General features: G+C 45.4%; 2 protein-coding genes across 2 annotated transcripts in view; both read right to left on the reverse strand.

Moving 5' to 3' along the window:
* nbeal2 (neurobeachin-like 2) overlaps nucleotides 1–13735 on the reverse strand; it is a 458076-nt gene that overhangs the window by 138841 nt on the left and 305500 nt on the right. The gene's annotated exons all lie outside the window — the stretch shown is intronic.
* On the reverse strand, nucleotides 545–7024 carry LOC129156108 (putative per-hexamer repeat protein 5). Its single transcript, XM_054735761.2, has 2 exons — nucleotides 1331–7024; nucleotides 545–651 (listed from the first exon to the last, which is right to left on the reverse strand). Exon 1 carries the CDS (start codon nucleotides 6844–6846, stop codon nucleotides 5809–5811), a length of 1038 nt encoding a protein of 345 aa, XP_054591736.2. The 5' UTR covers nucleotides 6847–7024; the 3' UTR covers nucleotides 545–651; nucleotides 1331–5808.

Below are 13735 nucleotides of genomic sequence, written 5' to 3' on the forward strand. Positions count from 1 at the left end.
TCATGGATGAGACATCACCAAGCAGCTCCTCCTGCATCAGATGCACCTGGTGTATTTACACAAACTGTAGAGAAAAGCAACATTATCAGCCCTCCCTCAAACTGAAGTGTACATTTTGCAAAGGGGGTCCTCCGGCAGTAGGAGAAGCACGTGTGCAGAGGAACATGGTCACAAGGTCGTAATACCAAGTTATGTTGTCTGAAAAACTCGGGACAGATACTCAGACCCACACGGACACTATAAAGGTTTTATCCATAACATCATCTAACTACATTAGACAAAGACTGTTGCTGACACTCATTTCATTTATTTACCATTGCTAAATTACCTTTTTTAGTTTGTATTTTATTACCTTTTCATTTTTCAGGGTGTTTCATTTGTTTGTTATTCAAATGTAAAAGTTTAATTAAAACAACAACAACAACAAGGATTCTTTGTTCAAAACACCTAAGTTTAACATGTCTATATGAATATATATATATATATATATATATATATATATATATATATATATATAGAATATAAAATTAAAATATTCTACACTTCTCAAAAGACCTAAATCATTCTAATAAAACGCCAGGTTAGTGTGCAGTGAGAAGCCATTTTTGTTGGATTCCTGACCAGCGTCTCCATGCTGTGGACGTGAATCACCTGAAACACAGATATAGACAAAGAAAATATGAATTTAGCATTTTTGTTTTACAACAACAATCTATATCAAAAACAGAACATTTTCTATGAAAGATTTAATTAGAATTCTGCATAAAGACACTCACGAGCCAAATTTAACATCTGTTGATGACAAACATAAAAACAATATTCTCATAATGCAGCTCTTTGTAATCATCTTTAGAATAGAAGATTGTATCTGAAATACTTTGTGTTAAGGAACTTTTGTTCCTTTAATCTAATACTTGCTCAGTGGTTTTTATTATTTTAGTCCTACTAAATAAAAGTACTTTGTACTCAGCTGGCAATTTTAAAGTACAAAATAAAAATAATTTCACGGTTGGAGAGGAAAAAAAGATCTAAAACTTGCAGGTGGATCAGTTATGATGCCACAACCCCATCTAGTGGGCAGCTTGTGTTTCTTATTGTAAATTTATCCTTATTGAGACAAACTTCTCAATATAGTGACACGTGACATCAGCGCCACCCTAGGAACGTAGATCGATTGGTAAATCGAGAGCTTTGCCTTCTGGATCAGCTCTCTCTTTACCACAACAGACCGGTACAACACCTGCATCACTGCAGGCGCAGCACCAATCCGCCTATCGATGTCACGCTCCATTTGTCCCTCACTCATAAACAAGACACCAAGATACTTAACCTCCTTCACTTGAGGCAGGACCTTGTCCCTAACCTGGAGAAGATGAAGAATTTATAAAAGAATTATATAAACTGCACAGCAGAGATCTGTAAACTGTTTGACTTAAAATATATTTTAATAAGGATAATTTTAGAAAGCTGCAGACATTTGTTCTCATATGCAGCAACTTGACACAAATAAGGACTGTTGTGGACAACAGCATACGCAATCCTCAAAGCGTGTGTTAGAAGTACATTTACACTTACCGATCAGGCATCGCAGAAGCAGCTGCGCTGTTGGTTCATTCATGACATAAAGGAGTGGAGTTGAAGATGCTGCATTTTGTAACTAGCAACAAAAATGTGAAGCTATTAGTGAGGAAAATACACGAATGACTAAGTTGATCCTGATCTGTATGTCACCAGTTATTTTTTTCATAAATAAAAGCCCTTATGTTCATAACGGTTTATGTAGCATCAGCACGTTGTGCTAACAAAGAAAGGTGCTAACATAGTCAGGTATAAAACAAGGCAACAATCTAGTTCAATCATTCTAAATAAAATAAAATTAATAAAACAATGGCTTTAAGTAAAGCAAGTTGTTTTAATATGAAGCAAGAATAATCTGTCCAAAAGAAAAATACAAACCATAGCATCAGTTTTCAAGCCGTGTGACTGCCTCCATCGTTGAAACGTGATGCCAATGTTCACCGTGGTTTGTCCTCTATTGTCTGTCCTGTGCCCTCTTTGTCCAAGCGTATTTTGTTCTATTTCGTATAGCCTAGCCCTTTAAGCCATCGCCTTAATCAATCATTGAAGAGCTTTTAAGTACACCTGCTTCCTATGCGGGTCATGAGAGTGCTACTTCGTTAGCTAGTTGCTAAGCCTTTCTGTTCCCGCGCCCGTGCTGCATAAGTCGGACGGCTTATAGCTATCTAGCTGGCCCGAGTTCTGCTCAGAACCAACACTCGGCCGCTGTCTCCATTCTTCCAGCTCAAGCTTGGTGACTCGATGCAGGAAAATGTGTGTGATTACGACTGCTTAGGAATGTTATTTAAAATAAACATTCCCTGAGAACAAATTACTGTTACGATCCACAGCTACAGATGGTTCGTACGATCCTTCTGCTGTCCTCTCACACAAGTTTTCCCTCGCCAAGCACAACCATCCCTCCTGCACAGCCGGAATGCACATCTCACCGTGCCACAGTTTTGGGCTTTCGGGTCGCGGATGCGTACCTCGTCACACACGCGCGTGCTCTGCTCCCGGCGGAGTTTTTTCCTGATGGGATGTGGTGTGAGTCTGCATGATTATGGGTTTGCTTGGATCTCTGCCTGTCACAACCCAGTTACCCGCCGGCTGCGGCTCCGCCTACCTCGCTCCCACACCATGGTTTGAGCTGAGTTTCATCTCCGCGGGATGTGCTGCAGCCTGCATGGTTGTGCTGTCTCACACTCCCTGCCCGCCAAAATGACTCTTTGGGGGACGTATGTGTGGTCATCTTCATGTTCAAATCATAAGTGCAGGATTTTGAAACAGTGTTTTCATCAGAAGGTTCTGTTGAGCACTCTGTCGGGGTGTCCCACACCTAAAGCACCCATTTCTGGAGACCACTCAGCTGAGGTTCACAATGGGTTAGCTACAGCTGCTAACTGCTTTAAGGCTAAGGGATGACACGCTAACAAGGAACACACTTCCTTCACTTAGCTGTCAAACCCCCCACACACAAATCTTGTGTGTGAACGTGACATTAAACAAGGGCTCCGTGGCGAGCAATGCGGTCTGCTGATGAGGCAGCGACCATTCGCCAGAGAGGCAACCTCTCATGCTCCCACACTGACTAAGAGGGCTGCCTGCATCGCCGGTTCTTGCGCTCGCACGCTACAGCTGAGCGCGCCAATCTTTGTTCAGCCACCCGTGCTTATGGCCCATCCATCATCTGTGGATGACATGGGCCTCCCGCCCTCCACGGACAACCCCTTGGGTCGCCCCTCCCTTCTGTGGAGGTGGCAGACAACAGTAAGGGCTCGAGGATGGCTTGCGTGCTTAGTCAGAATTTAAGGCTTTACCACCCTGAAAAAGCCAGATCTCATCTGATCTTGGAAGCAATCCAGGGTAGGGCTTGATCAGTACCTGGATGGGAGACCGCTTAGGAATACCAGGTGCTGTAACCCAGTCTCTGCACAGTCATGCAGGCATGGACATGTGCTTATCACATGGGGGCATGGATACACAACATCTACATGGTCACAGACTTCAGTTTCAGTCTTGCCCTTCCCCATTTGCAGGGACTGTGGAGACCAAATTGACATCAGATCAATCTCGTGCTCAGATCAGAACTGCTGGAACTACTGGAAAGGAAGCTACTTTCAGGGTTCCAAAGGGCGAAGGAGGCTCAAGGTTCTACACTTGCTTCTTCCTGGTTCTGGAAAAGTCAGGAGGAATCAAGCCTATTCTCAATCTTTCCGCTTCGAGGCAGTAAGATACTTCTGCCTGCTGACCATCTGACAGGTTCTGAGTTATGTGCATCCAGGCGATCAGTTCACCTGCATCAACCTGAGAGATGCCTATTTTCACATTCTGGTGATCCCAAAACACAGGAGATTCCTGCGTTTCTCCTTCATCGGAGCTCAGTTCCAGTGCAACATCCTCCTTTCAGGTACCCCCTTGCACCATGTGCCTCAAGGTGGCGCTCCAACCAATATGCACCAAAGGCATGAAAATCCTCTTTCCACATGATCTCCTGCTTTTGACCTGCTCCAAGTCCGATGCAGACTTGCGGACGCTGGCAGAACGTCAGGTTCGGGTTTTCCATAAACGAGGAGGAAAGTTTGGTGACTCCTTCTCAGGTGATTTTTGGGAGTGGAAATGAACTCCGGGATCATGAAAGAGCACTTGTCACAGTCTGGAATTATGGACTTAACTGCGATGCTCAGGCACATGTGCACACGTCACTCTGTGACGGCACTGACAGTCATTAAACTGATGAGCATGATGAGATACATTCAACATTGGCTCAGACATCTCAAGGTTCGCCTGATCCACCACAAGCTTTACATCTTGCCCGTTCCTCCCTCAGTGGAGGGATCTGCAACATCAGGTAGTCCCCAGACCATGAGAAGAGGAGTCCCGCTTGGCTGCGTGGCCTCCCATGTTTCAATATTTACAGACTCATTTCTGTCAGGATGGGTGGGCTCTACACGTTTGTCCCATTCAGTTGGCGGCAGTTGGCGTCCATGAATTCATGCGTGCCTAAATGTGTTAGATGTCCTGAGATCCACAAAGCGATTCTCCACATTGCACCTCTGTTCCAATCCACAATGTTGTTGTTCACTCGGACAACCAAGTCGCATATGTGAACCGCCAAGGCGGGGTTCACTCTGCCGTACTTCTGTGGGTAGCCAGAATGCTTCTGTGCTGGGATCAGACACCTTCTGTCTTTAAAAGCAGTTTGCAGCCTGGGCATTTTGAATGTTGAAGCAGACATCATGTCCAGATGTGGCCCACATCACTTGGAGTGGCATCACCACCCCAATCTTGTGTCTCTGTCATGACTCCCAATCCTTCACCCTCCTCTGCCTCCTCATCTAGCTCCTGACAAGCCCTGTTTCCCTGCCAACCGCAATCAGCTTCATCCACTTCACCTGTTCCTCTCATCAGCCTCATTCACCACATCTGTTCCTCCTGCTTTATATTCACCAGCCAGCCACCAGTTCACTACCAGATTATTGAAAGCTACTGCAAGTAAATCTTCCAGCCATTCACCCTGCCTGATCTCAGCCTCCAGACCTCGCTTTCGCCCCTGACCCCTGCCTTGTACTCTGCCTGCCACCACGACCTTCGCCTGTTCTCTACCTCGTCTCCTGCCTGTTCCGTTTCTGCATGTCCGATCTAGTTTTGGCCCTCGCCTCCTCTTCGACTCTGTCTCCAGCCTCGCCCACCTCTGGTAACTCTGCATCAAATAACGACTTTTAAAGGTGGTTTTCAGTGTTTGGTGTCCTTATGGGTCCTTCTAGTTCAGTTCATGACAGAATAATCTGGCCACAACATAGACTCGACGCCAACACAGGAGCAGCGACTCAGAGTAGAACGCAGCATCTTGGTTTTGGAGACCAGGATGGCCGTACTCATGGATCTACTCCAAACCAGCAAACAGGCTCGTCAGGTGACCGGCGCCCAGATCCAAGGTTTAGCAGTCACGCCGCTCAAGCCTCAAATCCCTCCGTTCCGTCCACGTCCAGCGGTGGTCCCAGGAGATGTACAGTGTCCACGTCCAACGGTGGTCCCAGGAGTCTCACTGCACCCACGCTCAGTGGGGTTCCTACTTCTGCCTTTTGAAGAGGCTCCGCCTGTCCCGGTCCAGCGGTGGTTCCAGGGGTTGCACCGCATCCACGTCCAGCTGTGGTCCCAGAGGCCGCACCACATCCTCGTCCAGCAGAGATTCCACCTTCGTCTTTCCAAGAGACTCCGCCTGCCCAGGTCCAGCGGTAGTTCCCGGGGTCACATCGCATCCATGTCCAGCGGTGGTCCCAGGGTCTGCAATACATACATGTCCAGCGGGGGTCCCACCTCCGTTTGTACGAGAGGCTCCGTCTGTCCTGCTCCAGCGGTGGTCCAGAGGGTCGCATTGCATACTGTCCCAGCGGTGGTCCCGAAGTTCGCATCACATCCTGTCCCAGCGGTGGTCCCGGAGGTCGCACCGCATCCTGTCCCAGCAATGGTCCCGGAGGTCACATCGCATCCTATTCCAGCGGTGGTCCCGGAGGTCGCATCGCATCCTGCTCCAGCAGTGGTCCTGGAGGTTGCACCGCTTCCTGCTCCAGCAGTGATCCCGGAAGTCGCGCCACGTCCTGCTCCAGCGGTGGTCCAGGAGGTCGCCCGGCATCCTGCTCCAGCGGTGGTCCCGGAGGACGTGCCGCATCCTGCTCCAGCGGTGGTCCCGGAGGACGTGCCGCATCCTGCTCCAGCGGTGGTGCCGGAGGACGTGCTACATCCTGCTCCAGCGGTGGACCCGGAGGTCGCGCCGCGTCCTGCTCCCGCGCTGGTCCTGGAGGTCGCGTCGCGTCCTGCTTCCGTGGTGGTCCTGGAGGTCACGCCGCATCCTGCTCCAGCAGTGGTCCCGGAGGTCGCATTGCATCCTGCTCCAGCGGTGGTCCCGGAGGTCGCACCGCATCCTGTCCAGCCTGTCCAAGAGGTTCCCGGTCCAGCCCGTTCATGAGGTCCCGGTCCAGCCCGTCCATGAGGTTCCAGTCCAGCCTGTCCACGAGGTTTGGTCTCCGGTCCAGCCCGTCCACGAGGCTTCGTCTCCGGTCCAGCGCGTCCAAGAGGCTTCTTTCCCGGTCCAGCCTGTTCAAGAGTCTTCGTCCCCTCAAGAGTCTTCATCCCCTCTAGAGTCTTCGTCCCTTCCAGAGTCCCCATCTCCAGAGTGTCCAGAGTCCCCATCTCCAGAGTGTCCAGAGTCTCCGTCTCCAGAGTGTCCAGAGTCCCCGTCTCCAGAGTGTCCAGAGTCCCCGTCTCCAGAGTGTCCAGAGTCCCCATCTCCAGAGTCCCCTCTGTCCCCTCAGTCTCCAGAGTCCCCTCTTAGTCTTCGCCCAGAGTCCCCTCTTAGTCTTTGTCTAGAGTCCCCTCTTAGTCCTCGTCCTCCAGTGTCCCCAGTCCCCAGACTCCTGCAGTCCCGGCTCCTGGTTCCCCGTCGCCGGCCCCCCAGACTCCCGCAGTCCCGGCATCTGGTTCCCCGTCACCGGCTCCCCAGAATCCCACAGTCCCGGCTCCTGGTTCCCCGTCGTCGACCCTCCAGACTCCCGCAGTCCCGGCTCCTGGTTCCCCGCTGCCGGCCCCCAGACTCTTCTGGCCCTCCTCGCTGGTCCCCCTCCTCCCGCCCTGCTCTGGCCCTCCATCCTGGTCCCCCTCCTCCCGCCCTGCTCTGGTTTCCTGTGGGCATCTTGAATCCACCCTTGAAAGGGTGGGGGGGTGGGGGGGGGTCTGTCATGATTCCCAATTCTTCACCCTCCTCTGCCTCCTCATCTAGCTCCTGAAAAGCCCTGTTTCCTTGCCAACCGCAATCAGCTTCATCCACTTCACCTGTTCCTGTCATCAGCCTCATTCACCACACCTGTTCCTCCTGCTTTATATTCACCAGCCAGCCACCAGTTCACTGCCAGATTATTGAACGCTACTGCAAGTAAATCTTCCAGCCATTCACCCTGCCTGATCTCAGCCTCCGGACCTCGTTCTCGCCCGACCCCTGCCTTGTACTCTGCCTGCCACCACGACCGTCGCCTGTCTACCTCGTCTCCTGCCTGTTCCCTTTTTCTGCATGTCCGATCTAGTTTTGACCCTCACCTCCTCTTCGACTCTGTCTCCAGCCTCGCCCACCTCTGGTAACTCTGCATCAAATAAAGACTTTTAAAGGTGCTTTTCAATGTTTGGTGTCATTACGGGTCCTTCTAGTTCAGTTCGTGACAGTCTCATATTGGGAGAGTTTGGGGGATTGCGGCTGTGGATCTGCTTGAGTCTCGCAAAAACACACTCTGCAGACTGTGGTTCTCTTTGAGCACACAAGATTGTCTCCCATTTGGTATTGATGCTTTAGCTCACGAATCATGGCTCAGGGTCCTACTTAACCTTTTTCCCCGGTTGCGCTAATTCCCAGCCTCTTGGTATGAATTGGGCAGGAACAGCTATCAATTGTTCTGGTAGCCCCTCAACGCAGCGCAGCTCCTTTGTCTTTGGAACTGCAGCTGTTGGTGACGACGCATCTGTGGCGCCTGTTTTGGAGAAAGGATGCGCTCCTGCAAGCAGGCAGAGCCATCAGACACCCACCAATCCTGAGTCTACATTTGTTGGTTTGATTGCTAAATGGTTACACTCAGTGTCTCTTGGTCTATCACCTGACATGATCCAGACCATTCAGAACGCTTGCGCTTCATCCACAGTGATCTCGTATTCTGCTAAATGGGCTGCGTTTCAGCGCTTATGTGAGGAGTAAAACTTGATCTCCTCTCCTGCCCATTAGCTAGCATTCTGCCTTTCGTGCTGACACACGAATGTGTAACTCTCAACTGGGATCTGGCTGTGGTTCTGCATGGGCTGTCCCAGGCTCCCTTTGAACCAGGTTCCAATAAAGGTTTTGTCCCTCAAAACCGCAATGTTGCTGGATGTGACGTCATTTAAGAGGATTAGTGACCTAAATTCTCTCTCTGTCTTGCCATCTTGTCTCAGGAAATGGAATGATGGGTGTATAGACGTTCTCTGACCCAAACCCAGCGACCTACCCCAAAGAAATCACAAGCTCTTTCAGGTTCTGAACCATTTCTCTGGTAGGGTTTTCCTTCCCCTCATGTGTCAGTAAGATGCTGCATCCTGCTGTGCCCAGTGCATGCACTCAGACTCTAAGTCTCTCGCACAGCTCAGCTGCGCACTCCGCAGCAGCTGTTTGTTCACTACAGTGATTGTTCCAAAGGGCAACCTCTGTCATCTCAGCATCTTTCACATTGGCTGTGGGACGTCATCACAAGTACCTATGCTTCATCTGGCTTGGATGCTCCAGTCAGATTAAAAGTGCATTCTAATCAGGCGGTTTCTTCCTCTGGGGCCATTGCGAGCTGGAATGTCTGTAGCAGACATATGCATGGCTGCTTCATGGTCTTCACCACCTGTTTTACCTCAGAGAGGTGTCCACCAGCCTCGTTACTAATGTGGTGCTAACGCACAGTTCAGCTTAATCACAGCTGTCGCTGAAAGTTCTTATCAGAAACCTTGCAGTTTTGTTTTTGTCATCCTTGTGTTCTTAAACACCCTCGTTGACATGTCCTTACAATATGTCACATTGTGTTCTCTTGATTGTGACAGCTTCTCTCCAACCGGTTGCTAGGCAACCTTGGAGTTGATTTTCATCAGCTATACGCTGATCATATGCTGTCATCATGTTCTCTAGCTGTTCTCATGTTTACGACCGCCGACAGCTGTAGAGGTTTATTAGGTGGAGCCTCTTGAGTCCGCTCAGGTTTAGTTCTGAACCAATGTGGCATTGACTATATCTGGCTCCGCCTTTAATCCAATAGGCGATGGCTTAAAGGGCGGAGCTATACGAAATAGAACGTTGGTTGCGTATTGTAATCCCAGATTCTATGAGTATAGCGTAGCCCTTTGAGCATCTTGGCCCCACTGGTTCTTTGGGCTCAATAAGACTTATGGAGACGAGCTATGCTCGCTGTGCCCTTTTTAGGGGCCAGGATCCGCCTAGGAGGCGGGCGTACATAAAAGCTCTTCAATTATTGGTTAAGGGGATGATATTAATCCAATAGGCTATGGCTTAAAGGGTTACGCTATACTCAAAGAATCTGGGGTTACAATACGTAACCAACGTTTTCTGCTAATTCAAATGCTGTTTTTCACTTTGGAACTCTGTTTGTAGCGGCCAGCTGTGTTTTCTTCTCTGACCTTCGAAACATTTCACTTCCGGTTCGGCCGAGCATCTCAATTCTGGTTGTGTTCTGCTGAAAACGGAGTCCGTGCACAAAAATGTAGATCATGGGGAAAGGCGGAAAAGCGGCGGTTTGGTGAGACAGACAAATTAGATGTCCAATCAGTGTTTTCTGTACAAAAGCAATGATTGGTTGAGATTTGTAGCCAAATGTTAGGGAACCACTTTATTAATTATTTTCATATTTTTAATCTCCACAATATATATATATGTATATATATATATATATATATATATATATATATATATATATATATATATATATATATATATATATATATATATATATATATATATATTTATATACATACATATATATATATATATATACATATATATATATATATATATATATATATATATATATATATACATACATATATATACATATATATATATATATATATATATATACATATATATATATATATATACATACATATATGTATGTATATATATATATATACATATATATATATATACATACATATATATATATATATATACATATATACGTATATATATATGTATATATATACATATATATATATATATATATATATATATATATATATATATACATATATATACATACATATATATATACATATATATACATATATATATATATATATATATATATATACATATATATATATATATATATATATATATATACATATATATACACACATGTTGCTAAGAGGCATGAAAAAAATCTTTTAAGCTAATTTTTAGGAACAGGAGTCTACATTTTCAGCTATAAAAGTTCACTCTACAGCTTTAATAGGACATGATTGAATAACAAATGATATTAAAGTGGATTTTGTTTAACAAAGCATTAATGAGGATAAGTTTCTGTCATGTGATAAATGAATTCACAATTCGGATTGAACTAAGTTTCAGGGTAAATTTGTAGTTACAAGTATTTGGAGATTAACGATTTACAAAAGCAGAAATAATAGCAGGTTCTGCCATTTTCATCTAATCAAATATGGTAGGATGATGTTTTTTTATTGACAATATAGTGTGATTTTTTTCTTCACTGGGTTAAACCTGTTAGCGAATGTGGATCTGTCAACAATTCCTTCAAGACAGTCAAACAAGTCAGCAAAACTATCAAGTCCAAGAGCTGCTTCACTGAGTGTGCAGGGATCTGGGCCACCCCTATGAGAATCATTCACAAGAATGGACTGAATTCACACTGCAATACGACTCTGAGGGGGTCCCTGGAGGCATCTTCTAAGCTTTGGGCTGCTAAGCTTGTTGGGCTACTCCAATATGTGGAGACATATGTGACGAACTTTGACCTTTGGCTGGGGGTCATTAAGAACCCATGGACTATCAGATCCACCAGACCAAGAGGAAAAAGATTATGCCTAATAGGTTAATTTAAGACCATTGATATTTTTTTATTAATGGGTATTAAAATAGTGTTTATAACAGAGAAGAAAAAATTACAGTGCTATATTAAGAAGAGCACACAAGTTTTAAAATCAAGTCTTGAAAGAATCATAGAAACAGAATGAAAACATATAGAATAAAGAAAGGGTAATTAAAATCAGAAAGCAAAAGACAGAAATTTTCACTGACAAAGCAAATCCACAGGAAAAAAGGATCATAAATTAAACTATTAAATATTATAGAACAACAGAAAGATATTTAAGTCATTGTACAGATGAGAAAAGAGAAGAAGAAATGCAAAGATTTAAGTGTTTTTAAAGGTTTTAAAATCACCAACGTTACTGTTAAACATTTAGGAGAGGAAACTTCGAGTCATGGGTGCTAAAATTACTTATTTCATTATAGGAGAAACTCAAGCACCGAATTTACTTCAACAATAGTTTCTTTGCTCTGGATGTCTTGGATTAATATTAAGCTGAATCATGATAACTGCCAAGCTTTAGGATAATATACTGTACATCTAATTATTTCCATATGTATTACAAAAGGGTAACAAAATTCGGTTGGACAAACTCTGTGATGTTCAATATTTTCTAAATAAACTGAGTCTAAAATTAAACTTGACCTAACCGTAGTCGAGATGAGTTATGTCGGTTTTTATTTGTAGCACAAATCAATCGCAACAGTCACTGTTCCAGAGTGCTACCCTCAAGGTGGCAGGTTGTAGCGATAAAGTAAAATACATTTACCAAGAAAACTATTACAAACTAAAATCACAAGAAGAAAAGCAAGATGACATAATCTAGGTTACTTTTAAATTTGAGGTAAAATGACAAGTGGGATTTTAGCGTTTATAGACAAGAGACTTAAAATTTTTTCCTTTTTCAACTAATTTGTTTTCAACAGCGGTTCTTATTGACTGTAGGTGCTAACACATCAATATTATTTTTATAAGTGATTTGGTTGTCAGGGAGATATTTAGTAGTGAACAGTGAGTGCAGTTAGGGGAAAAAACACATGTCTAAGGTTCCTAGACAAGATCTAAGGGGGAACGTTCAGGTTACAGTGCAGTTAGTTCACAGATCAGAATTAGTTTCAGATGCATGCCACTAGTGAGAGAGTGTGTGTGTGCACTAACTTTAAATTGTGTGAATGTTCACTAACATTTTGAGCAGTCGACTGAATGGAAAATAATTCAGATCACTTGTGTGTTTATACAGGGAGTGCAGAATTATTAGGCAAATGCGTATTCTGTCCACCTCATCCTCTTCATGCATGTTGTCTTACTCCAAGCTGTATAGGCTCGAAAGCCTACTACCAATTAAGCATATTGGGTGATGTGCATCTCTGTAATGAGAAGGGGTGTGGTCTAATGACATCAACACCCTATATCAGGTGTGCCTAATTATTAAGCAACTTCCTTTCCTTTGGCAAAATGGGTCAAAAGAAGGACTTGACAGGCTCAGAAAGGTCAAAAATAGTGAGATATCTTGCAGAGGGATGCAGCAGTCTTAAAACTGCAAAGCTTCTGAAGCGTGATCATCGAACAATCAAGTGTTTCATTCAAAATAGTCAACAGGGTCGCAAGAAGCGTGTGGACAAACCAAGGAGCAAAATAACTGCCCATGAACTGAGAAAAGTCAAGCGTGCAGCTGCCAAGATGCCACTTGCCACCAGTTTGGCCATATTTCAGAGCTGCAACATCACTGGAGTGCCCAAAAGCACAAGGTGTGCAATACTCAGAGACATGGCCAAGGTAAGAAAGGCTGAAAGACGACCTCCACTGAACAAGACACACAAGCTGAAACGTCAAGACTGGGCCAAGAAATATCTCAAGACTGATTTTTCTAAGGTTTTATGGACTGATGGAATGAGAGTGAGTCTTGATGGGCCAGATGGATGGGCCCGTGGCTGGATTGGTAAAGGCCAGAGAGCTCCAGTCCGACTCAGACGCCAGCAAGGTGGAGGTGGAGTACTGGTTTGGGCTGGTATCATCAAAGATGAGCTTGTGGGGCCTTTTCGGGTTGAGGATGGAGTCGAGCTCAACTCCCAGTCCTACTGCCAGTTTCTGGAAGACACCTTCTTCAAGCAGTGGTACAGGAAGAAGTCTGCATCCTTCAAGGAAAACATGATTTTCATGCAGGACAATGCTCCATCACACGCGTCCAAGTACTCCACAGCGTGGCTGGCAAGAAAGGGTATTAAAGAAGAAAAACTAATGACATGGCCTCCTTGTTCACCTGATCTGAACCCCATTGAGAACCTGTGGTCCATCATCAAATGTGAGATTTACAAGGAGGGAAAACAGTACACCTCTCTGAACAATGTCTGGGAGGCTGTGGTTGCTGCTACACGCAATGTTGATGGTGAACAGATCATAACACTGACAGAATCCATGGATGGCAGGCTTTGGAGTGTCCTTGCAAAGAAAGGTGGCTATATTGGTCGCTGATTTGTTTTTGTATTGTTTTCGTATGTCCGAAAAGTATTTTTCTGCCGACAACCAGCCATTCCTCCCCATCCCCGCATATTTCTCTC

This window comes from Nothobranchius furzeri, chromosome 5 (genome assembly GCF_043380555.1).
Source record: "Nothobranchius furzeri strain GRZ-AD chromosome 5, NfurGRZ-RIMD1, whole genome shotgun sequence".
NCBI lineage: Eukaryota > Metazoa > Chordata > Actinopteri > Cyprinodontiformes > Nothobranchiidae > Nothobranchius > Nothobranchius furzeri.